This window comes from Serinus canaria, chromosome 4A, assembly GCF_022539315.1.
Source record: "Serinus canaria isolate serCan28SL12 chromosome 4A, serCan2020, whole genome shotgun sequence".
NCBI classification, from domain to species: domain Eukaryota; kingdom Metazoa; phylum Chordata; class Aves; order Passeriformes; family Fringillidae; genus Serinus; species Serinus canaria.
The window spans coordinates 12,781,106-12,801,702 of NC_066318.1; the positions used below are offsets into that span (position 1 = coordinate 12,781,106).

Sequence of the window (20,597 nt, forward strand, 5' to 3'; positions counted from 1 at the left end):
CTGAAGTTCGGAAGTGACTCCATCCCACAGAAATGTAAATTGGGAGGTCAGTTTGAGACTGGCCTGAAGCCATAAAGGCACAACATATGCTGCTGCCTGTGAAAAAGCTCTTTAAATACAGGGAAACCTGTGGCAGATTTGCAGTCTAACCACTTTCCAAAATGGGAAATGATATGTAGCAGACAAGGAAATACATCAGGAATCCAAACATGTTACTGTGTGTCGTGTACCTCTCTCTATTAATGCTGACATTTCAGTGGTCGCAGTTCAGCGACTGCATGCACTTGGCACTGACACAGGAGTGCATCCTGCTTGAGAACAAAGTATTTCAACTGCTACTCGTTAGTTAGGGCAAATAAATGCTGAATTTTTAATGGGGGTTATACAGTATCAGAAGAAATTCAAATGGTTCAGTGCTCACTTGAGTCACAATCAGCAGTGCTGGCGAGAATTCAGTTGGTTGCTTGATTCAGGCAGCCTTAAAGGCAGTGAGCCTCTGATAGGCAAGAAAAATTATTAAAAATTGATCAGCAAAATATCACAGAATTAATTTAGTTCGGTTCCCACAATTTTTTAAACTGATTTATAAACATGTCAGGAGAAAGAGATCATGGAAAAGAATGTATTAGGAAATAACTTTATTTTGACAGGGAGGTTAAACTGTATGTAAGCCAGCTAAATAATGAAAACAAATTAAAAGCCTAATTTAGAAATTATTTTGAATTATGGGCTTATCTTCAGAGATGAAGGGCTTTTAATTATGACACTGGATTTTCACGTTTTTCACATCAGCTGAAATATTTTGCAAGTTTGCTTCTATAGGCAACTGTCCATAGGAAACACTTGTATATTTCATTCCAAATTACTTTGTACTTTGCTCAAAAGGCAAAGCCTGCAGCAGTGAGGAACAAAGCAACAGTCTGGACTGATTATCATTGCTTCAAACCCAAGAATTTACCAGGGAAAAGGATTCAAAGAAAACTTCTAGCATAGAAAACAAAACAGTAAATATGAAAGATGAGTGACATTTCTCAAAAGAGACGCTTCTATTTTCATCTGCTGTTTGTCCCTTTAATACAGTGCACTGGAGCTCTCTAAAGATTAATGGAGATCCAATTACATGCCACCGTTGTTTCACTTATCATAATTTGTACATGGCAGTGAGAGGCCCTGGAAGTCTTGACTTTCCCACTTTACCCAGAGGGAATATCTTTGGAACTTCCTACTTCCAACAAACAGGCAGAGCTCAGTGCAATGATTCAGGCTGGCCACGTGAAGGTAGGCTGTGACAAAAAGCTGGCTGTCACCCCTGAGGGCTCAACTGGTGCTCTCACGCTTTGTTATGGTCAGCTAAAAACTAATTAGAAATAGGAACACTTCAGCTTCTCCTGTGTATTACACCTGGGCTGCATTGTGGCTGCAACACTGATAGAGAGTGGATACACAAATAGAAACCTGCTTCCTATGCCAGCTGGAGATGAATTTTACATTTTTGGTTCCTGGTACATTTTTGGAAATTATGCATGAACATGGAATGAATCCCTTTTTTTTCTCTTGTTTTTTTAAACTGATTTCTTTCCAGGTTAAGAATTCATCAGTGCTTCTTGATTTGAATGTTCTGAATAGTTCTGAATAACAACATTCCTTGTTGTTGCAATATCCAATACTTGGTGTAAAATCCTCTTGATGTCTGATTACTCTCCATAAGGACCTCATGCTGATTCATTTCAAACCGTGAATTACCTTTAATTCATAGCTTGCACATGCTGCCAAATTTTGTTTTCTATGTTCCCAGGTGGCTGTCCCTGACACAGAGGAGATCTTCCAAAAAGCCATTAGATACTTATGAAAAGTATTTAGATGTCGAGAAGCACATTTCCATTTTCAAACACGCTTCCATCAAGTATTATGATAATATTTGGGATTAGGAAAGTACTGGAATTTATTTGAATTTTTTGGAACTGTGAAGTGAAATCCTGGCCCAACTGAAAGCTGTGCTGAACACACTTAGGAAAATCCTTGCTGAAATATCACAAAACTGCTTGCTTTAGTTTTAAGCTCCCTGTATTTAGCTGCTCTCTACTCCACACACAGGTTGTGTATCATTAAATATGATGGATAACAAAAACTCCATAAAGATAAAACAAGTTGGTTTTGTCTGATCTATAAAAATTTGCTGCCCTAAGTTTTTAATGGTTTCCGGTAGTTCACCGAGCCCATGAGAAGGGCCTTTTAATACTGAATTAATACAGTAAGTATAGGAAGTAATTTTATGACAGGGGAAGAATACCATTATGATTACATTCTTCTTTTTAGCTAGGCTTTTATGGAAACTACCCAAGACTACTCTGCAGTATGATTTCAAAACACAGGATGTGCTTGATTAAAAAGGTTCTGGGTAGTTTCCAACTGGACAAAGGCCAAATGCTAACAACCAAAACAGAACAAAAGGACTGGATGTTTGAGGATGACATACTTGCAATGGCAATTATATAACAGAAACCCAAGTCATGAGCTGAGGCCATCCCCTCAAATTCATGGAAGCTGACAGAAAATCCTTTGCAGTGCAATTGGTTGCACCTTATCTGTTCCTGCTTACTCTGCTTCACAATAAACTAATCAGAGCAGACTGGCTGAAAACTGACCACACAATGCCCAGCGGAGATTTGCAGTGAATTTGAAATTACAAAAAGGGAAACCAAGTACTCAGTTTTACATAGCCTGATTTCAGCTGTAAAAATTCACCACAGTACGCACACATGCACGCACATCAGTGTTGAAAATTTCATTTTCAAGATTTTTGAGCGCAACTTAGGAGCTGAGGTTAGTTATAAGTCCATGTTCTCGTGTGCACAGGTGCAGAATTTCAAAAAATCCTAACTACTCTATCTTCTATTTTACCCACTGATCTTTGGATTGGGTTTATTCAGAATGTGGATGTAACAAAGTATACTGAAACATTATAAAAAGGATGAAATTTGCATTTCAGAAAGCTCTGCTTGGACAAGAAGCCATGCATCTTGCATCCCTCTACAACAGCAACACATTGGTAAATTAATCCACCTTGCAGTCATTTTTTCCCCCTGGTAAATTAATCCACCTTGCAGTCATTTTTTCCCCCAGAAGTGTGCACCTGAGAGGTTATCTTGCAAAAATCATACATCCCTTTGGTCTGATCTTCTGTGACCCCAATGTCCCTACACCTGAACCCTGCCATGACACACAGACAGCTTGGCTGCTGGAGCAGGATGCAGCATCATGAAGGTCAAGTATCTCTGTGCTGCATTCACCCCTCAGGCAGTCATGGTAGAACTCAGCATGGTGGGGAATGCAAGCACATTATTACCAACTCCTTTGGATCTCTAACAAAGCCAGTGGTATCTACAAGACTGTCACTAGGACCAATGTAAATGGAAAAGATAATTTAAGTTTCACTTAAATTGCACATGAACTTAAAAAAGTTGGGTAACAGCTAGAAACATATCCAGGTCAAATGGACTCTAACGAAGCATACAGATGAACAGAGTCAAATTCAGCCAGATTTGATCAAACTGAAATATGGACTGACAAACTATGTAATTGGTGGGGGATAGATTTTTGAAGTCAGTAAGACCACAGTGTGTGGCTGAGAGTGCAGCAACAGATGTTACTGAGGATAAGCTGGACTGTCATTTCACTCATACACGGCAATATCCCCCAAACCAACCAGTGTTAGAGAGACTAAATCCTCCTTTTTACAACTGCAATCTGATAAACACTCTGTCATTAAAATACACAATGACTGCAGGAGCTGCCTACCTCTCAGGGTTTGTTTGGACTGCACTATCCAGCTCTTCCTGATACCATTACATCTTTCTGTCCCACTCCTGCTTTAATTTCATTATGTGCTCAAGTAGTGCAATTCCCCATGAAGGTGGTGGTAACTGCACACACAGATCTAAAGAAACACATTGGCCTCGTAATACCAAGCCTCACAGTGGACTGCCTTCTAACCTCCCAAAGCCCTGTGGAAATTCTTAGAAGCTGCCTTAACAATTTTTCTGCAGTAAAAGAGAAAAAGTGATAGTAATGGGTTAGCTGATCTTCATTTGGAAGCTAAAAATAAAAGTAGCTTTATTGCAGCTCTGATCTCTCATGTGTAAAATCTATCACCCACCGTAAGAAGGCAGTTCATTGCAGCAGAAATCTGATTGATAGTACTGGAACTTTAGATCAAGCAGCAGAACAGAGAACAACTGGTTCATAAAATGTACTCAGTGTCTTCGGATTTTATATCAGGCTTCCTATAGAGAGCTTTGGTCCCATTAAATGCACTATATACCACTGAGCTCTGAAGCACTGTTCTTTTGAAATTCGGCTTATAACTATAAACCATGATTGACAAGTCTATTACTGTTGGTTACAAACTATTGAAATATTGTATTTTATGGTACACTCACTAAAATATTTTTCACAGTGGAATCCAAATACATTTGCTTTTAGAGAAAAAATAATTTTAGGATGCAATAATATTTTTCCCTTTTTTTTTTTTTACTATGGAATGTGCTTGATGCTAGATTTGGATCCCTTCGATGTTCTGAAACATGAATGCACCCATCCTGTTACCAAGAACTGTGGATACAGTTGGCTAGAGTCTTCACAAAAAACCAAGTCATTACTGGAAGCCAAACAGCAAAGGGCAAAAATTAATTTGTTACTAAGTTTAATAAATAAATGCTATTCATGCAAATTAATCTAAATACCATTAGCATTTCTATCCAATTCTCCTTTAATCTGAAAAAAAACTATTTCATTTTAAAATTTGATCATTCGCTCAGCCACAGTTTTGTAAAGGTTTACTCAACAAACTGTATTGGAATGAACACTTCCATGACTTGAGTTTATGAGTAAAGAACTGGACTTCAGAGCCTGCAGAGTACATCAATGGATTCAGCACCCACATCTACACTAGTCCTGTACCTCCCACACAGTCACAGACACACCACTGAACTCCAACCAGCCCTTTTGTGTGCACAAACCTGCACTAAGAATCAGTATATTTAAATTCATTTTTAAAACTTGACTAGATATCTCCACATTGATTTTTCTTCCCCTATAGGGATTTTTAAAATTGTATCTTTAGTAGATTAAGGGCAACCACTAGAATAATTTTGAAGTAATTTTAAATGAACATATTGTATTTACACAACTGTCAGTTAAGCTAGTGCAGTTCTGCATTCAGTACTTTGGAACACTTAACACTAAAAAACCCAGCAGCTCTGCACTGAAATCAGACCCACACATTTTCATAGGCATAAAACAATAGCCTACTGTTCAGAGATGCTATTTTGCTCCTGTTTGCAAATTAGAGAACCTGGGATAAAAGTAAAAAACAATTCATTCTCCACTCACTGCTACACTACTGCAGCCTTACACCAGAGAAGCACCAAAGAAAAATGGTTTGACACAATGGAGAATTAGCTCTTTCACAATTTTCAACTGTCATATTTATAGATCATCTGTGATTTTCAGCTGTTTCAAAGTGTATGAAACTCAAGACCAGCTTTTCAACACCAGCTAGCAGAATCATTCTGTATGATGTCTTTTACTCTCACTGTATGAATGTATAAAATTCCTGCATCATCTGTTCATTGGGTTGCATTTTCTATTGTAAGAGGCTTAGTATCTGATGAGAGAAGCATAAAAGTGATTTAATTTTGGCAAGCTGTAGAACTAAAATCAGCATTATTTCTGCTTAATAAACTCATCTTTCACACATACCTCTGTTAGCTAATGCTTAAAAAGAAGAAACAGTAATAAGCACTGGAAACATAAAACTGGTTTATGGCTAATTTTTAAGGACTACAGAGAACACCTGAACACCAGGACAAGATTATGAGCAGAGCTAGGTTTTAGTTACCTTTGGAGAAATAAGCTCATGCTTTATGATAAATTTAAAATGAGATTTAAAGCTGGAAATAATAATACTTACGACTTTTGTGGCACTGACTTAGTTGCAACTTTCCCTGCTGGATCACTCCACTCTGCAAACAAAGGAAACACATTTTCAAATGTCAAAAGATTACTGTAGAATTAAAATGCACCCAAAGCTGTCAGCCCATCTAATTATACTTGGTTTCACAACATGCCACAATGCATAACATGTAATAAAAAATGGAACTGATCTGCTTTAGCACCACAGAAATTAATTTTTTAGCCTTTGTTTTAATGGCGTTAAGCAGACAAAAAAAAAAAAAAAAACCCAACCCTGACTGTTAGGACCAGGATGATAAAGACCTACTTTGTACATTGTATCCTGAGGTCAGATGTTGGGAGTCCTACAAAGAAGAACACACAAAATGTCAGCATTAGTTAAATAAGATGAAGAAGGTAAGATGTATCTTGGCTTGCTAGATTAAGGGCACTGGCATCATACCAACAGGGAAGGAGATGGCACAGGGAGGGGATCACAGCATTGTTAAGGCAGCACCAGTGACAGTAGTTTAAAAAAAGCATTAACTGTGCAGACAGAGCACCACTGAGGGACCCTTCAGAGCTCAGGCAGGAGCATGTCCTCAGCTGCTGTAAATCTCCACCCCCCTTATGGAGACACCACTCAGATTTACACCCGCAGCAGCCCGAGCCTTCCCCAGGCTTGGCCATGGACGTGTGCAGGAGCCGTGCAGGATGTACAGCTCAGAACACAGCATGAATGCAGCTATGCATTAAACTCAGAGCCATTGCCTTTCTGCTGTTTGATCTCACTGCCTGCAACTACAGTCACCTTTTATTGGTAGTCACTGTTTTTATTTGGACTGTGACACATGGGATTTGATAAAGACATGGGAAGTAGATCTTCACCTGATGGAAACTGGTCCAAATCCAATGAAATCAATGGAAGTACAACAACTTAAAACCAGCAAAGAGTCTGGCTTGCAACACTGAGCATGCTAATGCCAGGATTCATGTTGGTTCACAATAACTAAGCTGTTCCTTTAATGTCACAGTGTTTTCTGGCTTAGTTTTTCTCTAGGCTCTGTAGTCCACAGTGATTGTCATCAGCTTTCCTTCCAAGCTGAGTTTGATCAGTTGAAATTAAGGTGTTATTTACAACCTCATCCTACAGCCAGGCACTACTTTGCTGGAAGTGTTAGTTCTGTAGGATGTTAAAGTCATTAAAGCCCTCACTGCACTTCCTCTTAGGGCATTATTAGTTCCCAATATTATATTGTGCTGTCAGTCGGTCCCTTGTGAAGTAAATAATGCCCTAAGAGTAAACATGGCACTTTAAATTTGAATGTCAAAGGGATAAATTGTTTTGATAAGCTCCACCTCTTTTATCACACTTTTTAAACGTATGTTTCTCATGAGAATACCTTTATTTTAATAGCTAAATTGAAAACTTCTAACAGTGCCTGTCTCTGGTTTATATGGCTGCACAACCTAGCCATATTATGTCCTAGATGCATAATTTGGCCAGCCATAATTGATTTAAAGTGATGTTCTGAAGAGACACTTCTGCTGTATTTTTTAAAGTAAGACTAGCAAACATTAAAACATTTATGTGCTTGCCTATTTCCTGCAATGCTAGCTCAAAAAAAAAATCTAATTTATATTTTGTATTGAAGTGATACGGTCAAGAATTTTAGGATCAACATTTAATGTGCCCAGAAATTAACTTTGATGTGGATCTTAAAAGTTCAAAGCCAAATTGATAGAAACAGAAAAGCAAACCCAAAGTTTTAGCTTCCCTGAACCTCTACTTATACTGCTACCAATGGAGATAGTGTCAGTCTGCAGGACTCAAACCAGTTTCTCTAGGGCTCATCTAAAACAGAACACTAAATTAAGAGATAGTACAAATGTACCAGCTTCCAGCAGGTAAAACACTGTATTCACAAAGGTTCACCTTAAAGGGTTCAACTGACTTTTACCCAACTTGCAATGAGGATTATGCTCCTGTAATTATGAGCCTACAAGAAAGATGGAGAGGGGCTTTCTATAAACACATGCAGTGACAGGACAAGGGGAAATGGCTTCAGACTGAGAGTAGGTTTAAATGAGATATTAGGAAAAATAACTTTGAGGGTGGTGAGGCATTGGAACAGGTTGTCCAGAAAAGCTGTGGATGCCCCATCCCTGGAAGTGTTCATGGCCAGGCTGGATGTGGCTCTGAGCAACCTGGTCTACTGCCCAAGGCAGGGAACTACATGAAACCAGATAATCTTTAAGGTCCCTTCCAACCCAGGCCTGTCTGTGATTCAATGACTTCAGATGCTTCACATTGCAGCAGGAAAGTGCAGTGACAGTGGCAGTGCCAGGGCAGTAACAATCACATTCCATTAAAACAAGACATTCTGGGCACTGGCTTTGGTTTTGTTTAAGAAGCCACAGACATTGCTAATTTAATTTCTTTCCAACTAAGTATGGTGGCTGTATTTCAGACAGGGGAAATCAGTAAGAGCAAAATCACATTCCAGCTTCTAAATCAGGACATGACTGCTTGAACTAAAATGTTAAGCAGTACCAGTTTAAAAAGCTATTTTTCAAGATCCTGCCATTGGAAAGAAACTTTTATGTAGCTCCATGACAGAATGGTATAAATTTCCCACCCTGGGGAAGTTCTCTTCTTCCCCAAACATCATCAGCTCAGGTTTTCAAGTCCCAGCACGACATACCTCTGGCAGAACCTGTCCCACGTATGAATGAGCCTGATCTCCAGCAGTGCTACTGGAATCACAGCCAGAAGGGCCAATGTGGGCCAAGGGCATCTCCAGATCATACAGTTTAGCAATGCAGGGTGGATTACATGAACTCCAGGCACTCTCTAGGCAGCTGTGCCTAGCCTCTGTGCCTCCCCCTGGGGTGTGGCACAGACAGATGCCACCATGCTCTTCACATGGTGACCTTTTCAGCCAAAACCTCATCATGCAATCAATCAGTGAGTGAGAAAAAATGTAAAAATGTCCATTTCAAACCTTTTCATTGCACAAATCATAATGGAAGAACAGCAACCAAAATATATTTTACTTGACGTAGAAAGACTCCCATAACAACAGAGGGAAAAAAGCTCACTCTGCTTCCACTGGGTCTTCTGCAGCTTTAAATAAGTTCTACTAGTAGAAACAGTCTGATTGGTAATTTCCTACTAAAAATAGTATCAGAATTTTTTTAAAGTGGGACCAAGTACAAAGATAAACTCTCCAGCAAAGAACACTCAATAGAACAGAGCAGAATGCAAATCAGGTCACTGGTAACAGCCCACTTGTACCTTGCTTGGGATGGAAAACTTGGTCTGCTCAGCCTTGCCCGGAGTGTGAATAGCAGTGAGAGGAGGAGGCCAGGAATGGGTCATCTCCTGGGGAAAAAAGGAAAAGATTAGAAAAAAAAAAAATAATCAGTACATAGAGAAGAAAGAGAGCTAAAAATGGTCCCATCTGCTCCATTGAGCCTGGAGATGCAATTGCTCAAGGAATCCACCCCACCACCTCACAGCCTTGGGTCACAGATGAACACCTAAACAACCTCACAGGCAGGACTTCTCAGAATGAGAGTGAGGACAGGTTGTACTCTTGAAAATTATGACCATCCATGTCTTCATCAGAGGGCAACTGGCTCCAGATGCTATTACACACTGGCCAAACCCAGGGCTAGTCCCAACTAAGCTTATAAACAGGCCAGTTTCTGTAGGTAACATGACAGCCACTCAAATGAACCACAAATAAAAACATAACATAATGCTATTGATTAAGAAAATAGAGGTGGTGTAAAAAGGGCAGTGTGGTGGGTGAATTTTGGCTGAACTCATGCCCTGGGTGGCTACAGCTGACACTAATTATAGCTCACTGAAGACAGAGCCAGCAAGTTTCAGACCTACAGCTGTCCCTGTGTCATACAGGGGGTTAGGAGGAAGGAAAATTCTGCACCATGGTCCTCAGTCAGTGGGACAGGCAGACATAGAGACTTCTTTGGGCATCTGGGCCAGGGTGCACTCCTGAAAGAACTTCTGGGTTTTGCTGTAGAGCCCAGGACCAGTTTTCACTAGACAAACCCAAAGGGTGGCAATGAGGTGGAAAGGAGCAATTGCTGAATGGCTCATCCCTCCTGGTGTGTGAGGCTGTGGCAGCTCAGTGCCACCACAGGAAGAGCACTATTAAATGGCACTGATTGTCTGACCTCTGCACAGGGGAAGGAAGAAAACGATTTCAGCATCCTCTGAACTTTTCTGTGAGATAATATACCTCAAATCCTGCATGTCTTGGCCAAAGCCTATGCCATGGAGGTTGCTTTGTGGCAAATCTCTTCACAGTAAAATGATGAAACAGAGAATGTATCACATAATTAAAAGAGGGCCAGGCATTCTGACTGAAGTAGAAATGAAGAATATTCTAGAACTGCAATTATAGGCTTGACCTCAGTCTCTTCCTGCCCACACAGAAAATGCACAGAAAGCCTGGGATTCATGGGGAGGTGAAGCCAGCAAACATTTCAGAATATTGTCTGTCAAAACACATGTAGTATCCACTGCCTACCTACTTGGCAGGCTGAAGTGTAAGGAAACCTAGTCATCTCCCTATTAAGGCACATGTGAATATAAAAGAGTGGGAAAAGGAGCCCGCTATTATTTGAGGAAATTCAATTACAAGGTAAGAAATTCTGCCTCCACCGATGCTAGGACTATACAATCTCTGTGTTTACAGAGTGACCTCATGAACACCAAAACCTCTTACAAAGGTACAACCTAGCTACATGGAAGCATTTCACTTCAATTCTCACTGCAATGAAAATTATTGATTATGAAAAAAATTCCAGATAGGATCACAGATGTGTAACACAAACATTTAAAGCTTACATAAGCATATAAACCAACACTGTGTGTAGAAGGAAGGAGAAAGTATATATTTAGCTAAAGAAACACACCTACATCTACCTACAGACAGGTGCCAGAGCACTGCTGACCAAAGAACCTTGAGCAGTGGTAAAGAAAGTTTTGAGTTCACTCATCTGAAAAACGTCACTTCAACCCCACACCAGCCACCACACAGCTGCATGTTCCACTCACACAGGGCTGAGCTACAGAAGGACATGCACAAATGGCACTGCACTGTAGTCAGTGAAGGGTGACAATCCCAACCCCATGCCCTGCAGGGATGTGACTGTTTAGCTCGCTCCTGCTCCCTTCCTTAGGCACAGACAGGTTACTCTGGAGCATCAGGAGAAAAGATGTCATTTGTTCAATCATCCACATGACTGCACCATTCTTCCTTGTGCCCCAATTTCTTCTGGAGGTCCCTCATCTTTAAGTACTTGCTAAGCTCTATTTTGTTCAGCTTGTGAAATCTGATATATTCACCTTCTAATATGTTAGAACTATAAAGACCCACACAGATGGTGTGTGTTGTGTATACATCCATTAAGATGTGTCTGTAACCACCTCAGTTTGTAAATACCTGGGAAAATAGACAGGGAATTAAATTCACTTTTTTTTCCAGGAAAAGTTAAAACACTTTAATCAATCCAAATTTGGAAGTATTTAGAAATTCCTGGAAGTAAAAATAATAAAAGCAAACATATGAAACACTTTAAAGAGGAATTTAATGGAAACAAAGTAATCCCACAAAATTGAGTTAGGATTTATTTTCACATGGTTTGGACTTAAAATAATTCCAAAATCATGTTAACTGTTGGAGTGGGTAGATGACTGCTATAGAAGCATGCATTTTTTTTACAAACCTGAAGATTAAATGAGAAAGTAAACCTGCACTGTTTCTTGGCTTAAAAGTCACTGTGGTCCTCTGATGTAGTAACATCAAGCATCCTCCTTTCTGAAAATTATTTAAACATTGTTTTAATTGACTCCATGTGTTTTATTTATTAGAACTAGACATGCTTGTCTCTTCAGCTAAGTCTGGGGTTTTTTTGGCTATAAAAGCCCTCAGGTAAGTAACTAAGAAGGACACATGCAGACATGATCTAAGGAGTCACCCAACACACAAATACCCCAAGCAAAGCTTCCAAGGGATGCAGAGGTACAAGGCTAAATAATGATTTAAATGGAAGGAGAGGACTGGGGAAGGATTTAAACTTGCAAGTTTTTAAGGAAGAGGTCAGAGAGAGAGAACTGAGTACAGGGGATACGGGGCAGATGGTAAATAGCTTTACAAAACCAGTCCCTAAAATTAATAGCCGCCTTCAAGATTTATTTCCTGTCTCTGTATTTCATTTTTCCATCATTTCCTTTTTGTTCAAAAGAAAGTGTGCCGTGTTTTTAAGTACAGATAAAAGCACTGAGCCAGGCTCTGAGAGGCCATTATGGAAAGAAAGAAGCAGGATTGTGTACTCTGCGTTCCTACTGAGGCAGCTTCCCTTCCTAGTGGGCTCTGAACTGCTTAGCCTGATCTAATTTGAAGTCTCCCAAGATACAGGACTCAGGCTGCTTCCCTTGGGAGAACTGAGGGGAGACATGAGAACAGCCATTAATTACAGAAAGAGCTGCTCCTAAAGGAGAGAATAATCTGTTCTCCAGCTTTATGGAGGACATGAACTTCAACTGCAGCCAGAAAAACTCCAGTTAGAGGTAAGAGAAAGCTCTTTAATGGTAAGGATCCTGCAGCACTGAAACAGATTGCTCAGAGGGCTCCACAGACTCCATCTGTGGAAGAACATGCCTAAGAACAGATAAGCACACATCAGTCAGGCATGGCTTAGGCAGAATTGATTCCTACACTGGGACAGGGATCTGTAGGAAATGATGAGATTCCTAAGACCCTTCCCAGCTCTTTCTCTTGTGTAGTTTTGATAGATCACAACTGGTTTGGCCAAGCCCTACCCTCACTGCTTCTCTTGTGGAAACCTCAGCAAAAAGGCAGAAAAACAGAGCAACAATCCCATTTTTTTTCTCCTGTGGCCACAAAGGCAGTCTCAGGACCAACTTTCCCACATCATTAGAGGGCAGCCAGTGGAGCAGGAGGAGCAGCCCAACACATATCACTTGCAATAAATTCAGTCTGAGGCCACTGCTGCTAAAGCGACCTTACCCTTGATGTTCTCTGTCAAATGACCCTCTCTTTTAAATCTTAGCTAACTTTTAAATCTTAATTAAATCTATTGCTTTAAACTTCCACCAATTTTTGGAGACACAGCATGTTAAAGTAGCACTCAGAAAAAACCCAAAAAACATGAAGAATAGATGTTCTAAGGTTATTACAAACTTGATGTTACAGCTGGTGCTAAGCATCCTACTGCCTTGATTGAATAAAGATAGGAATAAAGACAGCCAAGTAATTTACCATTTATTAAATATTCTATTAATGATTTATTAATGTTTTATTAACTATTTATCAATGCAACCTTAGTAAAAAGCCTTGTCTTGTTTCACAGCATCTTTCTGGTTCCTGCATTTATACAAAACTGATCAAACTCTCTCTGGTAGGAAGCCAGTAATGCATGAGGGGCAGCCACACTTTCTGTGTGAGATGCACACTGAATTAAAAACCATCTCAGCCTGTTTCAACTTTGGGGGAAAAGCTAAGGAAAGAATGGATAGATGGCTATTTATACAGGGAAATGACAAGCAAATGGCACTAAAGCCTAAAGGAACACAAAGACAATAAACCCATGGGTTGTTTTGTATTCATATTGCTTATAAAGGAATGGATAATTTGAAGAAGCAGCTGGAATTAACATGACCAGTAATCTGGCCTGCTTTATACTGGGTCAAAAGCTTCCTTAGGAAGGGTTTTTGATACTTTTTTGGTATTGACATGGACGTGACAGAGAAATTCATTCATATACATTGATTATGATGTTCCAGCATTTAAAAAAAATCTCATCATCAAAGGGATACCACACCTTTTTCCCTGTAAGAGGAAAAAAAAACCTAAAAGACTTTGGTGATGGCCTCCAAAGAAAGCTATTTTTCCTGCTATGAATGTTGAAGCTGAAAACCTTTTACTCATGCAATTGTTTTAGCAAATTTATTATGAGTGGCTACTACCCAGCACATATATTCTGAGGAACAATGTGGTGGCATCTACAATTATGTCTTTGTCATACTACAATTTATCTTGTTACTGTCCCAAAAACTGCTTGAAAGACAATTGGAAATACAGTGCATACATGCCTGAGTTTATTATTGAGAAACTAGAGTTGATTCTTCAAAAAGCAACCATTTTTCTGACCACAGCATAACCACAGTGTTCACCTGTGGTTTTTATCAATGATGACTAATAAGTTCCCTTTGCCAGCTAGGGAATAGGATGCATTCCATATCATCCAATGGTAAATTATTATTTCTTTCCATTTTAACAAGAAGGGGACAGACAAAAATTATATTCTGTGAAAATGAATATAGAAATTGCTTTAGAAGCCAATTGTGGTTGACTATAAATTTTACACATATGTTTTCCTTTCCTACTTTGTTAGCATTTGGAAATCCACAAAGAAATATGGGTATTTTCTTTTTCTGTTGAGTTTCTCAGTACTCTCTGACTCCTGTATACCTCAAACTTTTCAATATATTTTCCTCATACTGTAGCTTTTATAGCTAATAACACTCATATTCTTTGCTTAGAGCATTTACAAGACAATAAAAAAAAAGGTAAATCATGATTGATGCACTTACTGCTCTAACCAATCTCCTGTGTGTGAAGAAAAACAAGGCTCCATTACAGTGAGAAGGTACCTCAGCTCAAGAGGCTGTTTCAGGGGGAGAGTAATGAAGCCACACCACTTGAACCCACACTGGATTCAATTTCACAAGTCTGCTACAGTCCCAAGGAAAGCACAGCCTGTAAAAGTGTGTGTTCCCTGCCCAAGGATGCAGCTCCCTGGCCCCAAATGTCCATGCTGTGCATACAGGAGTTCGCCCCTGAGGCTCCTCTAACAGGGTGAATGCCTTTCTCCAAGGTGGGTCAGGATAATTTTCTTCAGGGTCCACCTCAGGAAGATTTTATGGTCAAAAACTGGTCTGACTATATGACACTGCCTAGGACAATCAATCCTGCAGTTCAATACCAAGCAGGTTTTATACCCTTCAGCACCTTCTCATATGTTCTTAGCATTTTTAGGAGGAGCATGCAGCACAATGCCCTATGGACCCACTATAAAGCACCACTATGATGAGCTGCACAGAGCCAGAGATCTGTATCCTCACTCCTGCCAGGCTTAGACTCCCAGGATGAATAAAGTGCATGTAGGACATGGGGAGTTCACAGAATACAACTGGCAGAAAAAATCACACAATGTAAAAAATGAAGCAGGACCTAATAGCAAGCCCACAGGACAGCTTTTGTAACAAGTTTTATGTGATGGGAGAATTAAGAGTTCAGTGGAAAATGGGGATGTTGGAACTCATGAAGTCAAAGGTAGGTACATCCAGCATGTGTGACAGCCTCTCTGACCACCATGTCTTTGTCTTCCACCATTGTCTGAGCTTCCAGCCAAAGCCCAGGACACGAGCAGGAGCCAGTGCTGTCTTTGGGATGAGCCATGAGCTTCCAAAAGGTGCAGGAATAAGGACACTGACTGGACTGGTAACTCTGCTTCCCAGCCAGGACAGGCAGGAGGAATCTTGCCAGCTGCAGGAATGTGGGGTTTGTTCAGGACAGGCCATAGTGGTGGTGTGCAAGGAGAGGATGATCAGAGTTTTGCCAGGCACACAGGAGATGCTGGGCCACAGGAGGCGTTTCTGTTTCTATGTAACTGCTCCTCTGCACAGACCTACTGATGGGTCAGGAACATCCACAGTCAGGACGGGGCAGACTCGAGGTCCTGCTCCTCTGGGGGGCCACAGACAGTGTTTGGTGTGTGTCTTTCACAGAGCACTTCAGGAACACCACGGCAATCGTGAGGGCAACGTGCTGATCCTCCATACTTACAAATTCTCAGCTGTGCTGGGACCTTTTCTGTTCAGTACATTCAGGGACCTGCAGTCACGTGTACCAAACCAGTTCCAGGAAGGCAGGCATCCTCCAGCTGTCACTCCTGGTGACTGGACTAATGGCTTTGCTGCCCAGTACACAGAACCAGAGCCCTGCTGTGGACAGCATGGCCAGTGCAATGCCTCCTGCTCCTGGCAGCTCCTCAACCCCACTGAGATGCACTGCCACATCCCACTGATTTTATTTATTCAAAATAATACTTGTTGGTAACCATCCCCAGGGATGGCACATCTTATTGTCACAAGGGCCCCACGAAGTAGGAAGTATGTATTGAACTGTTAAATACAACATAACATCCTGGCACTACCAGAGTATAGTATAAACAAAGGCACAATAAGTCATAAAAAGCTAATTCTTTCAAAAGTTACTAATACCAACATATAATTTCATCTCTGCAATTTAAAAAACATTGGCAAAAACCCCATTCTCCAAGCAAATAAGCAACTGTGTTTTGAAACTATTCACTGCTGGCACTTGTTTAAGGGAATCTGGTAATTTGTTCCATCCATCCTCAGCTTCACAAGCAAGAAAGCATGTCTTGAATTGCCTGTTTTCTTCTCTGAAACTTAGGGTTCACACCAAGAGGAGAGCAGAGCTATAATTTACAGTTACAAAACAAGACTACTCCTACCCTGAGGCACTCCACTGTGTGCATTTATACAATACATTACATCATCTCCTTTACATTGCCAGATGTAATCAGTTCATGGGTTTTTTCATACAAGTACAACAGGGTGTTATATAGTTACAGGACAAGACCTTATCAATGGAATTTATTATAAAATGCATTAAATTTCTGAAGCAACTTACAGCAGCATAGTGAAAAAATAAAATCTCCCAAGTCAATATCAAAAACCACAAAACCTTTGGTTCTGTAAGCTTAGAAACTGTGTAAGTTGTATATTGTGCAATAATTTTTAGACCCGTGTAACCAGATTAAAACTTACATCCTGACAATATGATGAAACTGAGTCCAAAAATCATGAGGAATTTGAAAGCTTTAACTTGTGCCAGAAAATACCAGCTTTGGCCTGAAAACAGGAGCATTAATTACCTGAGACAGCATATAGGGCAAATTAAGAAACCAAGTCAGGCAACTCATTTAAATTTAAAGCCCAATTCTTTTGTTTAAGCCATGATTTGCTTTCATTAAAACTGGACTCTGAGTTGTTACTCATCAAATACAAAGACATGAAGCTACCACACACTGCTGTACAATACACACTGAAATCCTTACAAAAGCTGTTTCTTTGCCTTCCAAACCAAGACTCTGCCAGATCTCTTATTCTGCTTACCACACAAGCAGTGTTGCAGCAGGGTTTTCCTGTGGGGGTGTGCCAGGGCAGCATTTGTTTTTGATGCTGTTCTTACACAGTCTCATCACCTCCCCTGTAATGCTGTTAAACCAGCAGTCTGAGGCTGAAGTGAAGACATAGTGAACACCTAGAGGAGCTGAAACCTGCCCTTACAAGGCTGCCTTTTTTCACATTCCTTTTCCTTGTCTATGTGAGCTCTCCCTGCCACATGTCTCAGTTGAGAACTTGTTCTCCCTTCATGCATGAAGATTTCCCTTTCCCCTGTGAAGCATGGTTATCTTCCCAGTGCCTACTTCAGGGACTATGAATGCTCTGCAGGGCACAAACCGTCTCATTTTTTGTCTTATGCAATGCCCAGGGCAGTGGTAAAACTTCTGAATACTGTCTGAAAATTTGGAATAGAGATTATGGGCTGAAAAATCCAATGGATGCCTCCAAAATGCATGGATAACACAGGCACAACTTGATCAGTATTCAGCAAGCCCTGGATATACAAAGCCTGATGATTGGTTCCTCTAATTTTGTCACCTTGGTTTCTTTTGTGAAGTTAAAAAGCTTAGCACATCTGCCAAACAATACACTAGGGGTCCTCATCTGCAACACAGAGGTGGAGTCCTTGCTGCCTCTCGTGCTCAACCCTTTAATTCCATTCTCTTACAGAAAGACCTAACCAGACACCTGAAACCCTCTCATGCAACCTGGCATTTATTATAGTAATTTTAGCCTTTAGAAAAGAACAAACATTTCAGTCTGAATTTCCTTTTCCTCACTTGCACCTTGAAGCAGGTCTGTTCCTGCATCTGTGTGTCCTGTAAATCATGCCAACACTCCCCTTTGATCCACTCCTGCTAAGCTAACAGGTGTAGAAAAAATGGATGTATGCTATAGAAGATGTTTTGATACAACATATACTTTTTTGGCATGTCAGCCTTATCCAAATAAGCCAGCTTAAACAGTAAAGAAAACTGAAGCCAAAACATGCTGAGGTCTTTTTTGATCTCCTTTAAGGTATGGAGGCTTCAGAGTATTTCTGGTAGACAGATTCCCACTGTTGCATACTTTTGATTCCTCATTTCCCAGCATGTTCTTTCTTACAAAGCTAGTTGGAGGCTGGAAACGTTAAATACTTGGGACTGCCACTAAGACATACGACAGCTGAGGATGCCTGGTCCCACACAGAGCAGTCCCAGTGTCTGAAATCAGCGTGTTCTGACTGTGCACCAGATTGATAGAGCCTCCTGTGTCTGCATTTTTAAAAACTTCTGACAGCAAGCTACATTGAAACAAACTAACTCCTAAAAACAGGGCTGAAAAAGGGCAAAGTCCATAACCTTCCTGTCTCAAAGCACTACACTACTTCTTTTCCCACAGGAAAATCAATGAATAGGACACAAAAGGCACAGCACTGAAATGCTGTAAATTCAGTGCTCCAGCATTTAAACATTGGATCTCTACATTACCAGACGATGACATGTACTGTCTTTTTTGCTTCTAGATGGCCCAAAAGGAATAGCAAAGTGTTCATTAGTAGTAGTTTATCAGGGATTGTGTGAGCAATTTGGAACAAACTTGGAGCAAGCCCAAGAAAAGACCACCCAGCAGACCCAGGGCTGCCCAGTTAGCTCCGAGCAGTGCGAGCAAGCCACAGCTCCAGCTGGTGTCAAACACTGACTACTACCAGCTACCAAGCAAAGATGAACTGGAGGAAACATGTCAAAGGATGCTGGGGGATTTTCTGGGGTTTTTTTTGTTTCTTTTTTTTTTTTAAAGTACAAAGCGCAGTGTATTATTATGTTCAAGAACTACCAAAAGGAGTTGTTGATCTCACTTTGCTGGAGACAAACAAAGGGTAGATGCAATAACATGCCATTCTTTTTGAAGGGTAACTTGTGTTGTAAGTGAAAGATGCTAGAAAACGACAATGCTGCTGCAAAGTAGACAGAATGATACATTTAGTCAAATTCCCAGTCTAAGCCTTTTCAAAGAACACAAGCAGTTAGTGCAACATTCCTTAGGGTTCCTGCATCCTTTCAAACATGATCGCTTTCTTGTAGTTTACACTTATCATATTAAGAAAAATGGTAATGAGGAGATCATGACAACCTCTTTTAAAAGAAACAATGACTCAATTGCCAAGGAAAAAAAAAGGAGTGATAACTATTTTCATGGAAAGAGGCCTCCAGTGAACGCCTCACTGTTGAAACTATGTTCTTTGTTTTTGTCTGAACTCAGGAATGACAAGGGGCTGCTCTTCAAAAAAATTCTGAGCACCAGTTTTCATTTGATTGGTACATTACTTTTTCAGATAACTGGCAGTTCAGACCTCTTGTTGAAAAGATTAGGGACTCAAGAGGCTGGAAATGATAAAATACTGGAATAAGTGGGAAGGGATTAATTGGCTTGATTAAAAAAAAAGTCACTACTGGGAATGTGCCTACAAACTAAACATGAAGTGTTTTTATCCTAAGGCTCAGAAGAGTATTTTTAAAGGTTACTGTACCTTGGTGTACACAACATTTTCTTTAGTAGGATATACTCATGGCAAAGAAATTAACGGACTACAAAGCCCAGTGGGGCTTTTAACACTCAGTGCTTGTGCAATAAATACCATCAGAAGATCTCAAAGCATCCCTCACAAAAGATCAGTACCTGTCATTTTCTAGCTTGTCTCCAGAGGTGACATTTGGCCCACACTTTAAACCCCTCCATCAACCCACAGCAAACACAATGAATACAACTCGACCCATTTTTTCCTTTTAACCACCCGTGCCAGTCTGCTGTGCCCTTGTGGGTTCTTGTTGCTGCTGTTTCACCCTGCAAAGTACCAGTAGGTATTTCCACCTCCCCAACAATATTTGCTTACACATTGAACAGAAACTTTGGAACAGAGAAAACATTTAAACAAGAGCTGTAGAGTGTTGATAACAGGTTGCTAATGACAGCCACACCAGAGCCCTGCCCCCAGGAGCTCTGTTAGGCCATGCAGGGACACTTTGAGCAGGTAGAATACACAGGGCACTTGGGTCAGACCTTCAGATTCTTGTTTGGAGATAGCTTTTATCTCTCTGAACAATGGTCAACAAACACCTCAAGGCCCTGAAGAAATCAAATAATCTTCATTCTAATGCTAGAACTTGACATTTTCTTCAGCTGACTTCTGCAAGGCTGGGTGCCTGTATGACTGCTTTTAAATCAAAAAGAAATGTGAGAAATTCATTAAGGAAAAAAAAAAAAAAACCAAAACCCATTCTGGTCAGATTTTCCAGTTATCCAAAGAAATTGTTACACCCTTGACAAATCAATGTGGCAGGATCTAGTGGCTAATTAAACAAATGTGACAATTTTACTGTGACAATTTGAA

At 40.4% G+C, this 20,597-nt stretch overlaps 1 protein-coding gene across 4 annotated transcripts in view; it reads right to left on the reverse strand.

Annotated features, from left to right (window-relative positions):
- Positions 1-20,597, reverse strand: part of AFF2 (ALF transcription elongation factor 2) — a 324,933-nt gene that overhangs the window by 116,916 nt on the left and 187,420 nt on the right. For all 4 annotated transcript variants that reach the window (XM_050974296.1, XM_050974295.1, XM_050974297.1 and 1 more), the window contains exons 5-7: positions 9,251-9,337; positions 6,281-6,317; positions 5,972-6,023 (exon numbers count right to left, since the gene is read on the reverse strand). In XM_050974296.1, the coding sequence (XP_050830253.1) occupies positions 5,972-6,023; positions 6,281-6,317; positions 9,251-9,337 (176 nt within the window). The remainder of the gene's footprint in view (positions 1-5,971; positions 6,024-6,280; positions 6,318-9,250; positions 9,338-20,597) is intronic.